Consider the following 24,430-nt stretch of genomic DNA (forward strand, 5'->3'; position numbering starts at 1 on the left):
AAAAAAAAAAAGGATCACTACGAGTCCCAGCTACATAGTGAGATCCTGTACCAAATACATAAATAAAAATAAACAAAAGTCAGAAACAGTGTGACAAATACATTAGAAGGAAGCCAGGGGAGTCTTGAGGTCCCACCATCCACTAACCAAGTAGACTGGAGAAGAGTGTCAAGGGACATTTATTAAGCACAAGGAACAAACAGGTTTCAAGTTGTTAATGAGAGAGCAGAAAGGTCAAGGATAACGACTCTCCTCAGCATGCCAGTATTTGGTGATCAAATTCACTGGTGGGGAGGGGCGCTGAGGAGATAACTCAGCAGCACGCACCTGCCTTGCAAGCACAAGGTACTGAGTTCAAGTCTTGGTATGAAAAAAGTTTGCTTAGGATGGTGAATCCTGGAAGAATGGCTGGTTTGTGGAAGAAAACCATCTTTAGTAGCACTTAAGTTCCAACAGTCACTTTTATTTTTTTTGTTCTCTGAGTCAGGATCTCACTCTACAATTGTTCAGGCTAGCCTTGAGCTCACTTTGTAGCCCAGTCTGGTCTCGAACTCACAAGGATCCTCCTGCCTCAGCCTCTTGAGTCCTGGGATTACAGGCATGGACCTGGCTCATTCAGTCACTTAAACTGAAGTCTGCTGTGATCCAGGCACTACTCTAGCTAGATACCTGAAACACAACAGGGCTGGGCATGGCAGCACACACCAATGATCCCAGCACTTGACAGGCTGAGGCAGGAGGATCACCTGAGTTCCAGGTACTTTGGGCCACAGAGTGAGTTCAAGGCCAGCGTAGACAACAAAGTAAGACCCTGACCCCCCCCCCAAAAGAGATAGAATCTGAGGAAACAAATGATAATTTCATTATATGAATTGGAGTGGATTGCAATTAGTTTGGTTTTTTTTTGTTTTGTTGTGTTTTGTTTTGTTTGAGACAAGGTCTCACTATGTAGTTGACACCAGCCCTGAACTCAATGAGCCCAGGCTTGCCTTGAACTCACAGTGATCCTCCTGCCTCAAACTCGGTGTGTGGGATTACAGGCGTGCACACCACACCTGGCTACAATTAGAGACATCAGTGGTGGCCATGTTAGCATACAATGCCATTGAAACCATGGAACTAGAAAGGTTATGTTGCAGGAGAACAAAAGGACAACTAAGTACCAAACCAGCAGGTCAGGGAAGGAGGAGGAACCAGCAAAGGAGACTGAGAAGGGGTGTTATGGCTTGTGTCTGGTTGTCCCCCGCAAAGCTTCATGCAGACTTCTAGAGTTTGTGATGAACTCATGATCCACCTGGATTATGGGTGTAAATGCTCCCGGGATTATGGGTGTTGAGTTCTGCCCCCAGCCCGGGGCAGACAGCCTAAATGTAACATAAGGGAAACAGACCTGCTCCCTGGCCATCGTTGCTGCTGCTCCTGCCTTTGCTCACTTGCTCTTTGCCACTGCCATAAATGGCTGCTCTTTCACATGTGTCACGCTGTTTTGGAGCCAGCTGAATATGAACTGAAACTTCCGCTGACTGTGAGCTAAATAAACCTTTCCTTCCTTCATTTTGGATGTTGGATATTTTGTCCCAGAAAAGAGAATAGTAATCCAGACAAGGAGGTAACAGGAGGCAGGATGAAAGTCCAGAAGAATTAAGATGCCCTGAAAACCAAACTTTTATGACAAATTCAGAAGCAAGACATGATAAAGCTATGGTAAGATAAAGACTTAACTAGAGCACTTGGCAAAATCAAGGTCCTTGGTGACTTTTAAAAGAATTTTGTTATAAAAGAGAAGAAGGCCAAGTGTGGTGGCACACATATATTATCCTGGCATCCTGGAGGCTGAAACAGGAGAATCACTGAGTCTGATCCCAGCCTGGAATACATAGTGAGTTTAAAGCCAGTGTGGGCCTGTGTAAAAGATTTTTTTTAAATAGAGCAGAGGGGCCGGGGAGATGGGTCAGTGGAATAAGCACTTCCCTGGCAAACGCAAGAGCCTGAGTTCAATCCCCGGTTCTGCCAAAAGAAAAAAAAAAGTAAATAAATTAAAAAATAAAAAATAAAATAGAGCAGATACGAGTCTGCATGTGAAAAGGCGCTGAGCTAGAGTTACAGGTTTGTTAGTAATAAATATACAAATACAAAAGTTTAATGTGCATTTACCATATGCCAGGCACTATATGGATTCATTTACTTGTCCCAACAGCTCTACAGTGTAGAAACTATCAGTATCTTTATTTTCTTTTTCAGAGAGTAAGAGAGCTAGGGTCCCTTTTTTTTTTTTTTTTTTTAGCGGAACAGGGAATTGAACTCAGGCCCTTGTGCTTGCCAAGCAAGCTCTTATTTACTGAGCTATCTCATTGGCCACAAGAGAGCTAATCCTATCCAAATTACCTTTGGTTACTGATGATCTTATCCAAGGAATGCATGCAAAGTTTGTACAGCTAACACTTTGGTACTTAGATATATCAATTTCTAGGTCCATCCCATGCGATGACCTTTGCCCTCTCAAGGCTATTACTTAAAAACTTCTTACATGGGGTCGGGGAGATAGCTCAGTGGAATAAGTGCTGGCAAGTGTAAGGTCCTGAGTTCAATTCTTGGCACCAAAAAAAAAAAAAAATTTTACTTGACTTTGTCAGTATCAATATTTGTCTTTCTCATCAACATGTAAGCATACTATTATTCTTCCCATCTTAAAAATATGTTGTTTTCTTTTAACAATGGGCTTCAGCCTGGTGTGGTGGATAGTGAGACCCTGTCTCAAAAAGACAAAAATAAATAAATAAATAACATGAATTTAAAAAACGATACAAAAACAAGAGAAAAAACAAATACCACGGGCGGGGAGATGGCTCAGTGGAATAAGCGCTTGCGTGGCAAGTGAAAGGCCCTGAGTTCAATCCCTGGTTCCAGAAAAAACAAAACAAAACAAAAAAAACCCAAAAAAAACCCCCAAATACCAACAAAGTCAGAGAAAGTCCAGAACAAAAACTGAGGAAATTAAAAAAAAAAAAAAAAAAACAAAACAAAACAGGAAAGGTGAAAGAAGCAAAAAAATTCTCCTCCAGAGGTTAGGGTAGCTAGAGTGCTTGCCTAACATTAGCAATACCCCAGTTCTGGCTCAGTGCCACACACTCAATCTGCCCTAGAGGCTTTAAGGCTCCAGTGCTCCTCTCCTGGGGGTGGGAGTTCTCTCCAAGAGACAGGGAGGGTCAGAGGGTTGGAGGGTCGGAGGGTTGGAGGGTGGCACGTGGAATGTTGATGGAGGAAGGAGAGCCTTGCCTAGGCAAGCCAAATCAGCCAAATCAACCCTGGCAATCAATGGGGTGACACATTTCGCAGCCAGATCGCCCTCACATCCTGCCCTAGAGGCTTTCGAGGAAGCTTGGTCCAGCTAATACTCCCAGGCTCTGGAACTGTGGAGACACAATCCTGTTGCTTTAAGCCATTGATTGGGCCAGGGTTATGGCTCCTTGGCACAATGACTGCATGGCAAGCTCCTGAGTTCAAGTCCTGGTCCAAAAAAAGAAAAAAGAAAAGCCATTGTAGTTATAGTGGTTTGTTACAACAGCTCAAACCTGAGCAATTTAGAGATCAACAGCTTGTCAGATAGATAGATAGATAGATAGATAGATAGATAGATAGATAGATAGATAAAGGCAGGCAGCTGGAGTAGATAGCAATTTCCTTACTCCTTTTTATGATGAAAAGAGACAACCCTACTGGTGGAGTTTATGGTGGCTGATGTCCTCCAAAGCACAAATTAGAAGGGTTATTTTTGGTACTGGGACTCAAACTCAGGACCTTACACTTGCCAGGCAGGCACTGTGCCACTGAGCTATATACTGGCCCTAGAAAGTATTAAATTTATGTCCTAGACAGTAATAACAAAATTTATTTTATTAACTTTAAATTGAATTGATTTTGAATCCATGGCCCTTTAATCATTCTTGGACTTTAAATTCAATTGCACTGTTGGCAGGTCTTTATGAAAAGGGCGTTATGGTTCAAAGGCTGCTGAATGTATTTGACCTAGGTTGGAAACTCTGCCATTCCAACTGTCAGCTATCTTTTCAGAGATTCTACCCACATTATTTAACGCCCTTGATAAGCGTCCTCCTATACCAAACAGGATACTCATTTCTACCAAGGTTGTAAATTTAAATCAGAGTCTAATCCAAGTTGATGGCTCATGCCTACAATGCTAGCAACTCGTGAAACTGAGGCAGGAGAATCCTAAATTCCAGACTGGGTGTACAGCTCAGTGCTACAATTGTCAGTGCTCAGGATGGATGGATGGACTGACGGGCGGATGGGCCGACGGATGGATGGATAGAAAAACGTGCCTGGTGCTGCCAGACTCTCAATAAACTTCTGGAAAACAATGAATATTAAGCAGACAGACTAATCACATTTAATGTCAACTTTGGAGCCCAGACACCGTTTTGTATTTTAAGACCCTTTTATTTAGGTGGGTTTTTGTTGTTGCTTGGGTTTGAGACAGGATATCACTGTGCAGGCTAGGCTGGCCTCAAACTCGCAGGATTCTTGCCTCAGCCACCCGAGTGCAGGTCCTGGACTACTACAGGCGTGCGCCACCACGTCTAGACTAAATGTTGTATTTTAATTTAAAAAAAAATTCTGATGAATAAGCACATAATGAATACTGTCTGTCACCTTAAGCAATAAGACTTTCTGGATCCTTAGCCTGAGGCGGCGGCGACAGAATGGAAGGTCAGACAGGTGCCACAGTCCAGGTGAAAGGAACTTACAGGAGCAGACGCTCGCGTTCAGGAGGATCACGAGCCAAGTCTGCTAGGAGAATTTTAATCTATACGGTACTTCGACAAGTTTTGTCTTTCGTACCCTCCTGTGTCCGGGCAAGGCTGGTGGAGATTGTCCGGGCTAAATTATTTACTCACTCCACTCCCCCCCTCCCCCCCCCGCACGGGGAGGACACGACACCTGCGCCACAGGGTCGCACAAACTCCCGGCTTCGCGGCGCAGTCACGCGCGCCTCCAGGAAAGCCCCGGGAGCGGCGCCCTGCGCGCGGCGAGAGGCGGGGCCGCGTCCGTTACGTCACAGGCCTGCGACCGCGACTGCGCAGGATCCGATGCTCGCAGCTGGGCGGCGCGGTCCCGAGATGCTGGGGCTGACGCATCTTTGGAGGTGGCCGCGATTTGGGACTCATTCATTTCTGCGCCCCGTTCGGCCGCAGTCTTTTGTGGAAGCCGAGCCACTGTGTTGCGAGTCCTCGCCTAGAGACGTACGGGATGCAGAGCCAGAGGTCGAGGCGGCACGAAGGGAAGCCGCGGGGTCCGAGTCGGCCCCATCTCTCCCTTTCCGCGGCCGGGACGTTGGCTTCGGAGGTCTTTCGTCGCCGGAAAGCCTCAGACTGCGGCCGTCGCGGGAGGTGTCAATCCCTCGGGATCGTGGGGACTCCAGCGGAGAGCAGAACCAGCCCGGTTCCTTACACTGGGACTCCGGCTTTCCCTCGCTGCCCGCCCTGGCTCGGGCCACGTGCGAGGCTGAAGAGCCTTATGTCCCCCCTTCCTGCCCATCTCCAAGAGAGGGACCTTTTCGAACTGGGGAGCTGATTTTAGCTGAGACTGGGAAGAGAGAAACTCATTTTAAAAAGTTATTTAGGTTGAGCAACGTCGGACACTTAAATAGTTCGTGGGGGTCAGTCCCGTTCACCAAGATCGTGGGGAAGTTCCCTGGCCAGATACTGACAAGTTCTCTTGGTAAGCGTTTTATGCTGCGGAGGCCAGCATTGGATGACTACGTATTATTGATGAAAAGAGGGCCTGCCATAACGTACCCAAAGGTAATGTAATGAAGTAGGGTCTTGCTACATTTTCAGGGTTGGCCTGGAATTTATGGTTCTGCTAGCTCTTTCAGATTAGCCGGGATTAAACTCACTACACCTAGCTATATTTGTATTTTTCATTATAATTTTAAGAAGAAACAAGCTTGGGGCTGGTGAGATAGCTCAGCAGTCTAAAGCCCCAGCTTAGGCAAGCACAGAGAGCACGGTTCGATCCCTGGCACCACATGCTGCTCCAGCCCCCTCCACAGGGCTGGCTGAGCTGGCCACACACACAAAAGAAAGAAAAAGTCACAAGCCAGACCTGGTGGGGCACGTGTGTAATCACAGTGCTAGTGAGGCTGAGACATGAGGGTCACCATGAGTTCGAGGCCAGTCTGGGCTACATAAACTCAGCCTACATTACAGAGCAAAACTATCTTAAGAAAAAAATAAGGAAAACAAGCATTGTTTCTTTCAAACAGCTCGGGATTGAACCCAGGGCCTTCGCACTGAGCTACAACTTCAGTGTTTCATCCCCAGCCTTTGTTTTTGGAGACAGGATATCACTAAATTCCCTGAGCTGGGCTCAATTTGGAATCCTACCTCTGCCTCTCAGAGTGCTAGGTTACAGCAGTGTGCTACATACCCGGTCACAGCTAAAGTTTAATTTTCATTTGGTATTTGCAATTTCCTTACCTGTGAATGAAGATTATGCCAATTTATTAAAGTAATGTGGCCAGGTATGGTGGCCCATTCCTGTAATCCCAGCACTTGGGAGGTTGATACAGGAAGATCACAAATTCTAGACCAGGTGAGATGCAGAGAAAGATCCTGTCTCAAACTACCCACCCTTAACCAAAAAAACCAAAGTTTTTCCCAAGATTCAAAAAATTTTCCTCAGAGGCATTAGATTGATGTGGTCAGAGTATCTAAATTCTTGATGGAAATTTACAGTTTGTCTTTTTTTTTTTAAGCCCTCGATGGCCTCAAACTTGCAATGACTCCTGCCTCAGCTTTGAGAGTACTGAGATTACAGGTGTGTGCCACCATACCCAGTAATCAGGCACTTTTAATTTTTTTTTTTTTTTCCTGGAACCAGGGATTGAACTTAGGCCCTTACCCTTGCCAGGAAAGCACTTATTCCACTGAGCCATCTCCCCAGCCCCCAAGCACTTTTTATTTGGAGTAAACCTATAAATGGCAACAACAATGCTCAAATTTTCTAATTTTTTTCTGCTGACTAGCATGACTGTAATGATTATAATTGTTACGTAAGGACAGAGTAAAATTGTTATCACTTAATAACTAAAATGCAACTCAAATATCAAAACCTTAGGGTGAGGATTATATTTATTTACCTATTTTTATTTTTTGCGGAACCAGGGAATGAACTCGGGCCTTTGTGCTTGCCAGGGAAGCGCTGGTTATACTGAGCCATCTCCCCGGCCCCTGAGGATTAAATTTATATTCTTGATTTAATCAAGAAAAAGGTTAGAGGGCCAGCCAAATAGCTCAGTGGATTAAAGTGCCTGCAAGCAGGCGCAGGGGCTGGGGTTCAATCCCTGGGCCTTCCTTGCTGGCCCTGCCCCTGGGGTGCACTGAGATGGCAATTGAGACTGGGAGGCAGTTGAGACTGGGCATGGTGGTACGTGCTGTAATCCCAGCACTGGGGAGGCTGTAAACAGGAGAATCACTACTAGTTTGATCTCGTAGTGAGACCCTGAACAGCCTGTAGACCCTTCCCTAAAATAAAAAAAAAAAAGAGGTTAGAATTCCTCTTTTAAAAAAGTCAGGGGGCTAGGGAAATGGCTCAGTAGAATAAGCTCTTGTCTGGCAAGCACAAGGGTCTGAGTTCAATCCCCGGTTCCACAAAAAAAATAAAAAGTCAAGTCTAGAATGGTTCTTTAAAAGCCCAAAGTTAAAAAAAATTAAATAACACAGACTAGGGCCAGGAAGACAGCTCAGTGGCATTAAGTTCCTGCCTGACAAGCATTTGTGAGTTCTGTCCCTGGTACCTAAAGAGAAAAAAATAAGAGCCCAGTGCCAGGGAGACAGCTCAGTGGCATAAGTGCTTGCCTGGCATGAGCAATGTCCTAAGTTTGATCCCAGTACTGCAAAATAAATAAAGCCCAAAGTTAGCCAGATGTGGTGGCACACACCTGTAATCCCAACATTCAAGAGGAAAGAGGCAGAGGCAGGAGAATTGACGAGTTTGAAGCCATCCTTGGCTACATAATGAGTTCAAGACCAGCCTGAATTACAGTGTGAGACCCTGTCTCAAAAAACAAAACAAAATTCCAGAGTTGGCCAGGTGTGCTAGTGAATATTTTTCAGTCCCAGCATTCTGGGAGTCTGAAGCAGGAGGACTGGAAATTTGAGCCCAGCCCAGGCAACTTAGAAACTTAATGAAATACTAGATTAAAATAAAGGGCTAGGGCCGGGGAGATGGCTCAGTGGAATAAGTGCTTGCCAGGCAAGCGCAAGGGCCTGAGTTCAGTCCCCAGTTCTGCTTAAAAAAAAAAAGTAATAATATAATAAAATAAAATAAAGGGCTGGAGAGATAGCTCAGCAAACTAAGCCCCTGCCTAGGCAAGCCACAGGGACCAGGGTTAGATCGCAGGCATCACATGTCAAGCCTGCCCCATCCCCAGGTGTGGAGGGGTGGCACAGGCCTGGAATCCCAGTGCTGGGGAGGCTGAAAGCAGGAGGATCGCTATAAGTCTGAGCTGTGTTGTGGAACTCTGTACCAAATAAATAAATAAATGACAAGAGCCATAAATGTAAAGTATACAGGCCCTGGCTTTCATCCCTGGCCTCACAAAATAAATAATTGTAGAAAACTTAGTAGAATGGTATTTCATAACTGGAGGCTGCTGGGAGCCTCAAATGTATTTGGAAAGAGCAGAAAATGAATAAATGCCAATGTTTCACCCGCATTTTGGATTGAAATTGTTTAAATAGTGTGATCCAAACTAGAAAATTAATCCTGCTGAGATTATGCAACATGACTATGAAGAAGCAGAAACTAAATTCTGTTCAGCTATCTTTTAGAAATAATGTATTTGGTTTCTGTTTCTTATCCAAAAGAGTCAAGAAAATTGAAGTACATTCTCAAGGGCTTTCCAGCTACCCAAGGAGCCTGGCACAAGGGACAGGATGTGGGTACCCAAAAGGATGGCATTTGGGAATGCAACTTTGACTCATCAGGCTTCAAAATTGTGTGCCTGTGTAGTTTGGTTCAGATCTTAGTCCATTGTTTTCAGAAAATACATTTTGGCCTTTAATTAGATAACCATACCTGCTAACTATTTATGTTCTGCAAGCAAAACTATATTTGCTTTTTATTTATTAGTACCCATGTGCACAAAATTGTGTTTCATTTACAACTTAGTCGTGACTAGGCAGAAGGATCCTAAAAATCCCCTCCTTTTAGAATCTTCATTAGCAACTTCTGCAGAAAGGAAACAGTAAGATCTTATCAGATGTGCTGCCTGTGAACAACTTTGAAAGATTCAGTATTGGGGAAATGTGGAAAGAATTGCTGATGTTGAAAATTTTCTCTAAGGGCTGGCCAAATAGCTCAGCAGATTAAAGGGCCTGCTTAGGGAGACACAGGAGCCAGGGGTTCAATCCCCGGCCTGCTGTACCGGCCTCATCCCTGGGGCACAATGAGACAGCGACTGGGCCACTGAGACAGTGACTGGGCGTGGTGGCACACACCTGTAATCCCAGCACTTGGGAGGCTGAAAAACAGGAAGGCTCACTACAAGTCCAAATTGTGTAGTGACATCCTATAGACCCTATATTAAATACATAAAAGAAAATTCTCTTGGAATAGTATTTGGTGGAATGGTTACTAGCAAGGTCTTCAGAGTACAACATCATTATGCTTGACTTTTTTTTTGTCCTGGTGGTGTGACTTAAACAAATTACTAAACCTGTGATTTCTCTCTCTCTCTCTCTCTCTTTTTTTTTTTTTTTTTTGCTTGTTTTGTTTTAAAGGTAGCTTAGGCTGGCCTTGAGCTCTCAGTGAACCCCCTGCTTCAGCCTCCTGAGCACTGAGATTGCAGGCATGTGTCACTATGCCCAGCAATGTGATTTCTTATTTTTGTAACAGAGATGATACTTTGCTGGTTATTGTTATTATGATTGAAAGAGAATGTGTGAAAACAGTTTGCATGGTTGCAGAAGCCTCCTGAATGGTGCAGTTTTAATAAACAATTATCATTCATAACATTCCTGTTGCATTAACAAAACCAATTATAGTATTTGGCATTTGGGTCCTCTAATCTTTTTTTTGTGGGTGGTGGGGAGAGATAGGGTTTTCTTGTGTAGCACAGCCTGGACTTGAACTCTCTTTGTTTTTGCAGCCTAGGCTGGCCTTGAACTTGCAGTGATCCTCCTGCCTCAGCCTCGTAAGCACTGGGATGATAGGCATGCACCACCACGTTCTTATATCTTAATTCTAAATTAAAAGTTCAGAAAAAGAAGTTCAAGATTTCAAGCAGAGGGTTGGGTGTCCCGACTCGCCGATTAGTCAACGAGGACCCTAGAGGGGGAGTGGGGATGAGAAGGGACAGGAGACACAAAGAATGGAGACAAGACAGGATTCTGATCAAGTCTCGTTTATGCAGGGGAGGTGCTGGGTATATATAGGGAGTGTAGGAATGAGGAAGTCTCAGCTCTTGGGGGGGGGGGAGTCAGCCTGTATCTAGGCAATGGAGGAAGGTCCCACCCCTGGGGCATATCATGGGGAATGGGCAAGGTGGGAAGGACCAGAAACTTAACTCAGCAGGGGAATCGAAACTTAAGAAAATGACACTATTATAAAATGGATACCAGTTAATGGCTTCCCACAGTTGGGGATATAGCTCAATAGCACAAGTGCCTGCCTGGCAAGTGCAAGGTTGTGAATTCGATTACCAGTTCCAAAAAAAAAAAAAAATGCGAGCAAAGGATGTATAGTAACTTCTAAGCTGGGTTTCCTGTCTTTCACCTATGTCTAGCACATCCTGGATTGTCCTGCCCTTCCTTTTTTTTTTTTTTAATGTATTTGGCACAGGGTCTCACTGCGCAGCTTGGACTCATAGTGATCCTCCTGTTTTCAGCCTCCCCAGTGCTAGGATTACAGACGTGCACCACTGTGCCTGGTCTGAGTGACCAGCTCAGAGTGCTGGGTAGTGTGGGGCCCGTATGGCATGTGGTGCTGGGGTTGGAACCCTGGCCCCTGCACTTACCTAAGTAGTCACTTAGTCCACTGAGCTATCTGGTCAGCCAACAGGTTAATCTTTATAGGATGTGATTTATGATATGTTAGTGATGTGTTCCACTTGTTTGATGAGCCAGGTTCAAACTCAGAGTGGTGTTAATGTCTGTGTCTATTCTGTATGTGTTTTCTTCTTTAAATTCTCCACTCTGCATCTTTGAGCTAGGGCACCCTGCTGTTTTCTTCTTTTTTTAAATTCCTATTGTTCTTATTGTTTATAACTTTTCTAATTTTTTTTTTTTTTTTTAATTTTAGGGAAGGATCTACAAGGTGTTCAGGGTCTCACAACTAGATCGGACTCATAGTGATCCGCCTGCTTGTAGGCTCTCAAGAGCTGGGATTACAGGTGCACGTCACCAAGCCCAGTCTCTAACTTTTCTAATTTTGAAGTGTTAGCTTATTTGTGAATTCCTTTTTTTTTTTTTTTGTAAGACAGAGTCTCATATATTTCAGGCTGACGTTGAATTCAATGGAAATCCCTTAAGAATAACTTTCTTACTTTCTTGGTCCTTTCACTAAGATATGTAGCCCAAGTTGACCTTCAGCTCTTGGTAATTCTCAGGCTCCCCAGTGCTGGAATTGCAGGCAGCACCACCACACACAGATGCTGATTTGTTGTTAAATCTTATTTTATCACACAAAATACAGATTCTTTGTTGGCAGGGTTTTGGTTTGTTTTGTTTCCTTCTCTTCTCAAACATAGTATAGAATGGGTCCATAGGATGTATTTCTTAGATTCACTAAATCTCCCACACGGTCTCTTGTAGGATGTGAATACGGTACTGATGATGATGGATGTGAACCCAGGCGATACTGTTCTAGAAGCTGGCTCTGGCTCTGGTGGAATGAGTTTATTTTTATCCAAAGCAGGTAAGCGGTTGGGATAAGTGAGCTAAATCTGTTCATGATAATAGATAATGATATTCAAAGACATACATATCTTTGTGATAGCATTGTCCTCAAAATCAAATGGAAACAACTGTTTTTCTAGTTCATACATATGTTCTTGTCACACTTTCTTTTTTTTTCTTTTTTCATTTTATGCATTTGGTACAGAGTCTCACTGCGCAGCCCAGACGCCTAGTGATCCTCCTGTTTGCACTGTCCCCAGCATTGGGATTACAGTGTGCACCACCACGCCCAGTCTCAGAGGCCAGCTCATCACACTGGCCCAGGGGTGGAAGTGGCATGGCATGTGGTTCCAGGGATTCTTGTCACACTTTCTAATGTTCTACTTTCTTTGCTTCTCACTGCTGCACACTCTTTAACACATCTACTTTTTGTTCTGTTGTTTTGTTTTCGTGTTTGTGACGGGGCCTGCCTGTGGCAAACCCCCTTCCTCAGCCTCCTGAATTCTGAAATTACAAACATGTGCCATCACACTCAGTGCTTGAATTTGTGGTTTTCCTGGTTCAGCCTTTCAGGATACTGGGATTAAAGTGTGCACCAACCACCACTCCTGGTTTAGATTACTTTTTACCGCCTCTGGTGGTATTATAGATTAAACCCAAGGCCTTAGCACTGAGCTGCATCCCCAGCCCTAGCTTAAACTTGTCACCTTCTAGTCAGTCTCCTAGAGTGCTGGGATTATATGCATTACCGCATTTAGCTGTTAAGTACACCTTTTCAGAACATGACTATTGGAAAGTGCACCGATGATAACCTTTATATAGTTCCCACACATACATAGTACCTGGATGAAGGTAGGGAAGATCCCTGCAACGCAGATGCTGCCTCCTCATGACCTCTCTGAGCCTCTTCCTCTCCAGGGAAAACCTCTGTTCTGCCTTTGGCCACCACCAGCTAGTGTTGCACCTTATATCAAGGGAATGAGGCAGCATGTACCTGTTTATATCTGGCTGCTTTTGTCATTACATCTGTGGGATTCAGCCGTCCTAGAGCAGTTCTTTCATTTTAGTTACTGTATACTATAATTGATTAGTTCTACTATTGATGGACATTTGAGTTGGATGTTACAAATAGCACTGCTTTGAGTATTTGTACGCTTTTGGTGCATGTGTATCTATGTTGTTGAATAGTATTGCTAGATGAATACTCAGGGTGAGAGAGTGAAAGACGGTGTGGTGAGCTATTCCACAGCGGGCACGCAGAGCCCTCTCTTGTTACGCAAGCTGAGTGGCCTCAGCAGCACCCCAGCATGTGAGCATTCAGGTTAATTGCAGGGTTGGCATTATGATAAATAAGTGGATAATAGGTTACAGTTTGGGCACTCCTCACTAAAAGCTTTACCATCACTGATGTAGGAAGAATAGGTGTGCCCCATCCTGAGGGATAATTATGTGCTGTTAGGGACAGAAGACTGTAATTGGCAGTCATAAATGAATGAAATCAATCCAGCACTATCATTGATACATAGTAAGCATACCTCATATATATTAAGTTAAAGTTGGATTATGAAAAATGTTTTTTAAAAAGCCTCTAAAAATTATAGTTTGGAAAAAGTACTGCTTGAAGTAGATGTTTTATCAAAAATCAAGAGGTAGATTGGGGATTTAGCTCAGAGTCACAGTACCTGCTTAGTAAGCACAAAATCCTGAGTTGGATTCCTGGTACCAAAAAACAAAACAAAGAAAGCCAAGAGGTATGTAGTAAACATAAATGTATGTAGTAAACATCATGTTCTGCCACCTCATCTCTGGTTAATGTCATCATAATTGTTAGTGCCCCCTTTGGCCACTTAATCCTTCTTTGGGGTCTTGGCTGATCTGGTTACCCATGCATATTCCCTTCTTACCTAATAATAGGCTCCTGAACAGTCACAGCATCCCCTTTGGGTAAATGTCATACAATCTAAAGATAAAGGGGCCTGTGAGATAGCTCAGTGGACTAAAGCACCTGCTTAGGCCAGTTTAGGCAAGCACAGGGACTGCGGTTCAATCCCAGGCACCACATGCCATGCCAGCCATGCTCCCAGAGAGAGCTGAGCAGGCCACAGAGTCCAGGCACAGTGGCACATGCCTGTAATCGTAGCACTGGAGAGGCTGAAAGCAGGAGGATCACTATGAGTCCAGGTTGCATAGTGAGACCCTGTAATAACCAAATACATTAAAAATAAGTAAAATTTTAAAGGTAAAAATATACTAACAGTAAACTTACACATCTTACTCTTTGACCTTTTGCCATCACATACAAACATAATTTTTATAACGCTTATTCAGTAAATTCCTTCTGATCTCGAATCTTTTAACTTTTTCTTTCTTTATTTTTATATTTAGTACAGGGTGTACAGGGTCTCACTACATAAGTTGTACTTGTAGTCATCTTCCTGTTTTCGGCCTCCCAAGCTCTGGGATTACAGGCACGCACCACTATGCCCAGTCTCAATCACTGTCACAGCGTGCCCCTGGAATGGGACTTGTACAGCACATTGTGGATCAAACCCCTACTGCTGCACTCTGCCTAAGCAGGCACTTCAGTAGCTGAGCTATCTGGCTGGCCCTGTTTGACTCTTTTCTGTACTTAAGCAGAGCCAGTCATTTTTTCACAGTTTATATAAATTGCTAGATAAATGTTTTCATTTGACAAAGTAGATTTTTTTAACAAGGAAAAGTTTTAGAGATGCAGCTGAGCATCATGGCGCCTGTAATCCCAGTACTATAAGACACTGAAGTAGGGGAACCACAAGTGTCAGCCCTGCCCGGGCGATTTAGCAACTAAGCAGAAAGAGCCGGGGCTGTAGCTCAGCTTGAAAGCCTTAGGTTCAAACTCAAGGCCCAGCGGGCAGAAAAAATGAGTGAAGGAGGAGAAGTGGCCACATTTGTGTTGTCAGAGGATTGTCATGGCATGAATAATCCCAGAGCACGAATGATCAAGAAGTTAATGGTATTTGTCATGGAGATGATTATTTTTCCTCCACTAATGTTTCCCAGTCATTTAGCCTATACTACCATTAATTTTATTCCCTGAGAACATGGTAAGTTGCAACTGCTATTATATTTCAAGACATATCCTGGAATTTAAAATTTTCCTTAGGAAACTATAGACAGATTGATCTGGGATGGAATCAGATGGATTGATCCAGATGGAATCAGGTTATCTCAGAAGTGGATAGAAAATTAATTGCCCTAGGGTCCGGGGAGATGGCTCAGTGGAATAAGCGTTTCCCTGGCAAGCGCAAGGGCCTGAGTTCAATCCCCGGTTCCACCAAAAAGAAAGAAAGAAAGAAAGAAAGAAAGAAAGAAAGAAAGAAAGAAAGAAAGAAAATTAATTGCCCTAGCAAGGCATAGTGGCACATGCCTGTAATCCCAGCACTCGGGAGGTTGAGGCAGGAGGATGGTTGTGAGTTCAAGACCAGCCTGGGCTACAAAGTGATCTCAAGTCCAACCTGAACTGCATAGTGAGATGCTGTCTCAAAAAGACAAATAAATAAAATTAACTGCCTTAAGATATATATTAGTGTTCTCTGGAATTAAAAGTATTACTATGCTAAACAATTTGAAAATACTTCAGATGCATGTATACAAATACCTTTTGAATATGAAGGGCTCTTTGGGCTATTTTGCTAGCTGCTTAGAGCTTACTGTTCCTTTCATCCCAGTCCCCCTTTAGCATGCTGCTTCCCAGCTGCTTGTGGTATTTCCTGTATGTCTCTGAGAGTGGGTTGGCCTTTCTCCCAGGTGTGTGTTGTTTCATGTTGATGTATCTTCAGTAATAACTGATGTATTGTTTAGCACCTTAATAAAATAGGGCTGGTGCCGTAGCTCAGCAGACTAAGTGCCTGCCTGGGCAAGCGTAGGGACAGGGGACCAGTCCTGGTTACTGCATGCTATACTGGCCCTGTCCCTAGCGAAAGAGTCGATGTGGTGGCGCACACCTGTAATCCCAGGGCTGGGGAGGCTGAAAACAGGAGGATCAGTATGAGTTGGAGCTGCGTAGTGAGTCCCTGTACCAAATACATAAAAAAATAAATATATGTAGGCTCTACCTCATCCAAGTTAAAATTACTGTGATAAACTTTTTTTACTTTTTTTGGAGACAAGGTCTTGCTCTGTAATTCAGGCAGGCCTCTAACTCGAGGCCGACCTCACATCTCAGCCTCTTAAGTGCTGGGATTATAGGCATGCACCACTACACCCAGATTTTTCACTTTTTAGATTGATACACATAAAAAATTTGGTAATTCTTTGTTGGTGAGGGTATAGAAAAATAGGTGCTTTACTGTATTTCTTAGAAGTATAAGTTAATACCACTTTTTGGAGAATAGTTGCTAATATTTTCTCATCAAAAAAAATTCACATACACCTTGAGGCCACAATTCCATGTGTAGAATTTTATCTTTCAGAAAAAAACTGGCTTATGTTACAAAAATATAGGCAGAAGACTTTCCTTGTAGTATTGTTTGATTAGTAAAGGACTAGAAATAAGCTAAATATTCATCATTAGGTGGCTGGTTAGCTAAATTTTGAAATAGCCACACAATGGAATATAATAGCTGCTAAAAGGAATGTAAAAATAAAATAAAAGGAATTTAGCTGCTGGAATGACATAGGGAGAGGGAAGGGATGGAACAGTGTATTTCACTGCCCACCTGTACTGACACCAACTAGCATGGAAGGGTAAATGGCTGCCCCTGAGGAAGAGTGGTGATCAAGGATCACCAAAGGAAGACTTTGGTGACCATGAACTGTTCTAGTGTTTTTCTACATGCTTAGTACCTTAGCAAAATAAATGCTCAATCCTTTTTAAAATAAACTGAAATATCATGAATTATTTTACTTTAGTTGGATCCCAAGGACGAGTCCTAAGTTTTGAAATACGAAAAGACCATCATGATGTGGCTAAGAAGAATTACAAACACTGGCGTGATTCATGGAAATTAAGTCACGCAGAGGAATGGCCAGACAATGTGAACTTCATTCACAAGGATGTTTCAGGAGCAGATGGAGACATAAAATCCTTAACATTTGATGCAGTAAGTTTTCTAAAGTGGGTCCTCTGAATACAAAGAAAACAGGTCCCCACCCACACCCTATAGTAGGCTTTGAACTTAGAGCCCTGCATATGCTGAGTAAACACTGCCACCAGGCTACGTCCCAGCCCTCAGGCTTCTTTACTACAGGCAGTGGTTTTCATTAGATTTGCCCTCTTTCCATCACTGAGTGTGTAAAGAGTACTTTCCTCTAATAGCCTTTATTTACTTATTTTTGTCTTTTTGAGAAAGGGTTTCACTATGCAGTTCAGGCTGGCCTTGAACTTACTTTGTAGCCCAGCCTGGTCTCTAGCAACCATCCTCCCTCCTTGGCATCCTGAAGGCTGGGATTCCAGGCCACCACACCTGGCCTTCTAGTGAGAAAGACACACTGATTTAGATGCTGATATTATCAGTGAGTGTGGCATAATGACCAAATACTAGGAAGAGAAGTGTATTTAACTCAACATTTGCAATATAAAGGAATAATAACTAGGAAGCAAGGGAAAGCATATTGAGCCCAGCACTTAACTTTAGTTGTGAAAATTGGGAGAATAGCCTCCATTGTGAAAGAAAGCAGGAGGCATCTTTAGAAGTCAAAAGTTGGGGATGTGGGGAGGAATGTTCATTAATGATGTTAAGGGTACAGTCATTTATCATGAGCAAAGCTCCAGAAAAGTAGAATAGAGGAATTTGTGAGTAGAAGAATTTTTATTTTATTATTTCTTTTCTGGTTTTTGAGAAAGGGCCTCACTATGTAGGTCCAGGCTGGCCTCACACATGATCCTCATGCCTCAGGCTCCTAAGTAATGGGATTACATATGTGTGTCACCAGGCCCAGCCATGTGGAGAGATTTTTAGCAGTGAAAAGTTGAAAAAAAGGGAGAGGTAGAGAAACATGAAGATAAAAGTGAGAGGATTTTCAGCAGTCCAAGTAAGAGATAGGAAAGATAAAAGAAGTCTTAACTCCACAGACAAAATCCTCTAGCCTGAGAGAAAGCAAGCTGAGGTTTTTGTGGACTTTTCCTAGGGGTGGAGTTAGAGTGGCAGTTGCCGTTACATGTGTGGAGCTGAGTGGGGTCTCCTGTGTGTGTGTGTGTGTGTGTGTGTGTGTGTGTGTGTGTGTGTGTGTGAAAGGGGAGAGGTAGAAGGAGGAGGAAGTGGTCACTGGGAAGATAAGCTGGTGTTCTAAGGGCTTCAGCCACACTAGATGACCATCGTCGTAATTCAGTAGTTTACACTGGGCTAGAACGTATCAAATAGGATAGGTGAAAAGCGTATATTTTATGCTAAAACCAAAGATGATGGAGATGGAGATGTGGAACACTGCAGTTTCAGCTAGCTTCAGAGTTTCACAATCCTGGTGTTCTCATCCTTGCTGATGTGATTCATAGCTTGGCACTATGGATTTAGGCCTGGGTAGGAAATCTTCCTTGCCTTTCTTCTTTTTTCTCTCTTTTTGTTTGCTTGACTTTTCTTTTGTTATGTTGGAGACAGGGTCTTATAATGTATTTCAGGTTGACCTTGGAATCATATGGCCAGGGACATAGTTCAGTGATACGGTGCCTGCCTGGCAAGTACAAGGTTTGCAGTTCAATTCCTGATACCAAGAAAAAGAAATCACTATGTAGTCCAGGCTGGCCTTGAACTTGTAGTACTCATCCTTCCTCAGCCTCCCAAGTGTTGGGATTCTAGGTGTATGCCACCACACCTGGCTTTCCTTGCTTTTTAGATTGACTGCTGGAGGTTGGATTATTTGGGAGAAAAATGAAGCAAAGCTCAGGGTGGTAAGGCTATATATTGAAGCAAAGTTCAAAGAGAAAATTATTTTTGTCAGTGTTGATTTTCATCTACTATATAAAGTGTATAGTTTGTGACAACAGTTCTTTTTCCTTACCATTGTTTGATTTGCATATTACAGCTTAATAAGAGGAAAAGGATTCTTTTTGTTTTGATTTTTTTTTTTTTTTTTTTTTGTGGAACTGGGGATTGAACTCAGGCCCTTGACCTTGCCAGCAAGTGCTTATACTACGGAGCCATCTCTCCTTTGTTTTGATTTTTGAGACAAGGTATCACAGTATAGCTAAGGCTGGCCTTGAACTTACAGTGATCATCCTGCCTCAGCCTCCCAAATGCTAGGATTACAGATGTGCATATCACTCTCATCTGAAAGGCTCTGTTCAGACCATCTATAGGAATATTAGAAATACGACATTGGTCATTTTTGGTTGAACATGAGTCACAATAGCTTAATGACATTGCTGAAGCTTTGTAGAAATCTGCTAGAAAAGTCCTAATATAAAAGAAATACTCTTTTAGGAGGAGAAGGAGTTTCCAGCACTGAGGAAGAGTTAATTATTAGAGCCAAAGAATTATACTTAATTTTCATATAAAAATCCTAATGTAGAACTATCAGAAGCTTGGATTGTTAATTGACAATTGGTAAAAGTACTGTTTGACTGCAGTGGCAAGCAGAAACACCAAGATGACACCCAGCCAGGACTTGGAGGTATTTATTTACATCAAAAGGTAATGATCAGGACTATTTGCAGAATATCAGGTCCGGATATGTGGTGGTTGAGGCTTATATGGGATAAGCAAACAAGTACAGAGGCAGAGTAGCTTGTCAGTTGGGGATTGGTTTATACATTCACAGTGACCAGCTGTGCATTACAATGACCAGCCATTTCCAAGGGACAGGAGCAGCCAGAACTAAGAAACTGAAGGATTCTGTCTGGGAGAGCATTTTTTGTTATATTTCCTCCCTTGTAGTTTCCCTGGCAGAGGGGAAGGCAGCCTTTACTGAATCCAAGTATCTGCACAGGTGGCCAGCCATGCTGGGTGCTCCTAGGGGCGGACAGTCTGAGTTGGCATAGTTTTTGTGAACTCAGGGATCCAAATTCTATAGAAGCCAGCAGCTCCAAAAACTTCATGGAGTTTCTTTCTTGTAACCAGTTTCTGCCAGATATTGCAGCAGAGCTTGTGTGTCTTTCTAGCAGGCAGCTCGGAAGTGCCATTAATAGAAAGTGCTGTTTAAAAAGGGAACAAGTTTTTGAACCTCTGGGAGGTTGAGTCCAGGTCAAGGCTGGCTGCCAGGAGCCAGTCAAAGGCAGAAGAAGGCATTCTTTAGGTCCAGGCAGGTGTACCAGCAGGCTACAGTGGCAGAAGACTGAGGCAGCACATATGGAGGTCAGTCATGGTGGCATGGGTAGCGTGGAGATCTTAAAGTGGCTTTTCAGGCAGTAAAGGCCTATTGTAGCAGTTTAATAGTTTATACTGTTGGCTTGGGGGACCATGACAGAGCTGGAAGGGACAGAGAAATCTCAGAGAAAAGGTGCTGGTGGCTTGACCATGTCTGTTGATACAGCCTTCCTGAAAACAGAGTTGTTTTTGTGCAGTGGAGTCCAAGTAAGCTGGTCTTTTATTTCAGGATCTTCCCAGTTGAAGGGGCTTAGCCGCTATAGAATCTGGATCCCTGAGTTCACAAAAACTATGCCAACTCAGACTGTCCACCCCTGGAGCACCCAGCGTGGCCAGCCCCCTGTGCAGATACTTGCATTCAGTAAGGGCTGCTTTCCCCTCTGCCAGGACAACTTGCAAGCAGAAGAAGGCATCTTTTAAATCCAGAAAGGGGTTGTGGGTCAGACAGCCCGAGTTCTTGCTCAAGGTGATTAACAGGCTGATGGGTGGCTGGATGCCTATTTGTGCCTCCCATGACATCTGACAGCAATGGGGGTTCACAGTGAGACAGCATGGTTGATGGCCATGCCCAGAGGTGAGTGTTTACACCTTTGGGAGGAGAGTTCACAATGTCAGGATTGCAGTTACCTGTCTCAGGTTGATGCAGGCATCATCCTTCTCTTGGGAAATGGGCGAAGTTGAAAGTGTAGGGTTCAGTGAGAGGGAGGCTGACTGGCTTGGTGCAAAGGAGATATGCTTGTGCGTTGTAAGTTTGTGCCTGGCAGAAAGGGTGAGAGGATGGAGTCCCAGTGCTCCAGTGGTGATAACTTTCTTTCTTTCTTTCTTTTTTGTGGAACCGGGGATTGAACTAGGGCCCTTGTGCTTGCCAGGGAAGCACTTACTCCACTGAGCCATCTCCCCGGCCCCCTGGTGATAACTTTCTGACAGAGGAGACTTTTGAAGGCAGAGAGTTCTGTTCCATTGTCTTATCAGGAAATTCGCAGGTTTACCCCCAACTTTTGCAATGACTGAAGGCTCTTGGGAGCCCAGTTTGATAGAGCTTGGTCTGCCCTACAAGGCCTGACAGGGAGCAACTCATTTTTGGGGGCTGACTGTCCACTTCCTCAATCAAAATGTGGAACCCAGAAGGAATTGTTGGCAGTCATCCTGGGTGGGCATCAGATGACACCATCTGATCAGGATAGGTTTATAGCAGAAGGCTCTGGAGGAAGGGGCTTTGTGGCCAAGTGCAGGCAAGGCTGGCTGTAACCAGTTCTGTTGGCTGAGAGTAGATGAGTCAGGAGTGGGGAGTGAAGTTATAGGTGTGGGTAACAACTGTGGCAGCTGACGAGGGTGCCAGGGCAGAATTTTCAGGAAGGATGGGCCTCTTCCTTTTTCTTCCTTTAAAATACAGGGAGCAATTTGCTTTCTTTTTTCTTTTTTTTTTTTTTTTGCGGGACCAGGGATTGAACTCAAGTCCTTTTGCTTGCCAGGCAAGTGCTTATTCCACTGAGCTATCTCCTCGGCCCCTGCTTTCATTTTTATCTCTGCCAAAAACCCTTTTCCTCAGTCAGGGACTTGAGAAATCTTGAGGGTGCACCTTCCTATTAGGTCCTAGAGAGGACCTTGCTCTGTGAGAGCCACGACTGGTGACCAAAGAGGTCAGCATGGTTGGTCTTTCTAGCTGACACACCAGATGCAGCGGCAAGTGGAGAAGACATTCAGGGTTTGGAGACAGATTTATTTATGTTGATTGGCACTGACTGGGGTCACTCCTAGAATATCAGACCCTCGTCTCTGGTGGGCAGGGCATATATGAGATAAGCAGGAAGTACAGAGGCAGAGTGGCTTGTCATCTGGGGATTGGTTCTTAGAATGTGCATCTTAGTGACCAGCTAAATATGTCACAGTGACCAGCCATTTTTTTAAGAGACAGGAACTGGAACTATTACCTGAGCAACTGAGAAACTAAAGTCTACTGGATGGGGCCGGGGAGATGGCCCAGTGGAATAAGCGCTCCCCTGGCAAGCACAAGGACCTGAGTTCAATCCCCGGTTCCGCAAAAAAAATAAAAAAAATTAAAAAATAAAGTCTACTGGCTGGGGGGAGATGGGATGGGTAGTGTACCAGGGATTTTTTAGTACCAGGGATTGATTGAACTCAGGACCTTGCACTTGCCTGGCAGATGCTTATACCTCTGAGCTGTCTCCTCAGCTCTCACCTCCCCCACTGTTACATGGCTGCTGGGTGTGGTGGGCCACACCTGTAGTCCCAGTACTTAGGAGGGTCGCAAAATCACTGCAAATTCCAGGCCAGTCTGCACTACATAACAAGACTCTGTCTTTTAAAAAAAAAAGACTGAAGGTAGATGTGATTAAAAAGTCAAAAGGTATATATTAAACATAAATTTCATGTTTTCCCAGTTTTCTGCTTTTTTCTAATGGATTATTGCTCCCTTTGGTGCTATATCTTTTCCGAGCTGCCTTCTCACCTCCTAGGTCTTCTCTTTTTTCATCTTTTCCTCTCATCTCTAATCTTCCTATAATACGGTTGCAGTGCTGTCACTCTTCCAATGAAAAAGCAGTCAGGAGCACCTCACCCCTTCTGTTTTTGAGATAGGGTCTCACTCTGCAGTTCTGAGCTCTGGCTGGCCTTGAACTCACAATGCAGCCCATGTGGCTCACGCTGCTGATCCACCTGCCTCAGCCTCGTGAATCCTGGCATTACAGATGTGCGCCACCATGCCCAGGTTTAGGAGCTTTTCATTTAAAGATATTTAGTGTTCTTGAGAATATGATCTTAACCTTCCTTTCTAACTCCAGTTCTTTGTGTAACCTGCCTATGCTTCCTCCCACCTAGTGATAGTAAACTAATAGAAAGGATATTAAACCGTAAATATAAAGAGGTTAGAAAAAGATAATGAAAGAGTTCCACAAAATGTAAACAGTGAGTAGCCAACGGAAGAGGAATAAATACAATGGAGTACCAACAATAAATGCATTGCACTGCATCAGTAAGTCTCAAGGACACGGTGCTTAGTGAAAAAAAGCATTATAAAATGATATGTGTGAAATGAGTACATGTGCAAAATTCCAGTCAGGTATGATGTGGCACATACCTGTAGCCCCAGTATTCAGGAGGCTGAGGCAGGAGGATCATCATGAGTTTGAGGCAGTCCTGAGGCCCACTACATAGTAAGTTGAAGGCCAGCCTGAACCTATATAACCAGACCCTATCTAAAAAAAAATCTTTTTTCAGCTGAGAACACATACTGTTTGTTGCTATATTCATATATTTCCAAACTATAAAATTATTTAGGAATATCGTACTTTCAGGTTGATCATTATTGCTAAGGAGAGAAAAAAAAAGGAAAAGAGAAATAATTTTAGAATCTGTTAAAATTGGTCCACTGTTACGCCCCTTTGTATAGTCAGTGTAACCTTGGGTAATTTTTGTTTGTTTTGGGTTTTTTTTGGGGCAGAAACAGGGATTGAGCTCAGGCCCTTGCACTTGCCAGGGAAGCACTTATTCCACTGAGCCATCTCCTGGTCCCAAGTTTTATTTGTTTGTACCTCAAACACCTATATTAAAATAGAAAAATTTAAACAAAAAAGGGGATACAGATGAATGTCCATTTTGTATCTGTATATTCAAAATGGTTAGGATAGATATATAGTTACATTCTCTTAATGAATAGAGAGGGATTTGTTCTAATGGTGTTTGTAAATAGGATATCATGTCTGCCTCTTGTACAGCAATTAACCACTAGGAAGAATGCATGCAATGTGTTAATTATTGAAACTGACCTACCTATTTGGTTTGAAACTGTCTCATTGCTATTTGTTTTTCAATAAAATTATGGAAAAAAATAGAAAAATAATAGTATCTGTTTCATAGAGTGCTTGAGAATTCAATAATTCATGTAAAGTGATACTATGCATTAAATACTAGCTATGATTTTCATTATGATTGTCCTTTGCCTTTTCTTTACCTTTTTTAATTCTCCCTTGAAAGCTTAGATTAAAGGTCTTCTGATAGGGAATGTGGAAACAAACCAGTGTCTATATCTGCACACTGCTTAAAAAGACAGTGAAAAATGGCTAGAAAAGAAAGTGAAAAAGTTGACATTTTTAATTGTAATGGAGTGGAAAGTGATCAGGTTTTCTTATACTGCCAACAAAGAAGTATCTTTATCACATAGCAAGATACTTGACTAATGTAGAAAATGATACTTACTTTGTTTTGTATTTT

At 43.3% G+C, this 24,430-nt stretch overlaps 1 protein-coding gene across 1 annotated transcript in view; it reads left to right on the plus strand.

Annotated features, from left to right (window-relative positions):
• The first annotated feature begins 5,113 nt into the window (after positions 1–5,113).
• The window catches only part of Trmt61b (tRNA methyltransferase 61B), a 26,818-nt gene continuing 7,501 nt past the window's right edge, over positions 5,114–24,430 (plus strand). The window contains exons 1-3 of the mRNA XM_023711124.1: positions 5,114–5,822; positions 11,838–11,940; positions 16,812–17,002. Of these exons, the coding sequence (XP_023566892.1) occupies positions 5,139–5,822; positions 11,838–11,940; positions 16,812–17,002 (978 nt within the window). The 5' untranslated portion in view covers positions 5,114–5,138. The remainder of the gene's footprint in view (positions 5,823–11,837; positions 11,941–16,811; positions 17,003–24,430) is intronic.

This window comes from Octodon degus, unplaced genomic scaffold (assembly GCF_000260255.1).
Source record: "Octodon degus isolate 3935 unplaced genomic scaffold, OctDeg1.0 scaffold00019, whole genome shotgun sequence".
In the NCBI taxonomy this organism is placed as follows: Eukaryota; Metazoa; Chordata; class Mammalia; order Rodentia; family Octodontidae; genus Octodon; species Octodon degus.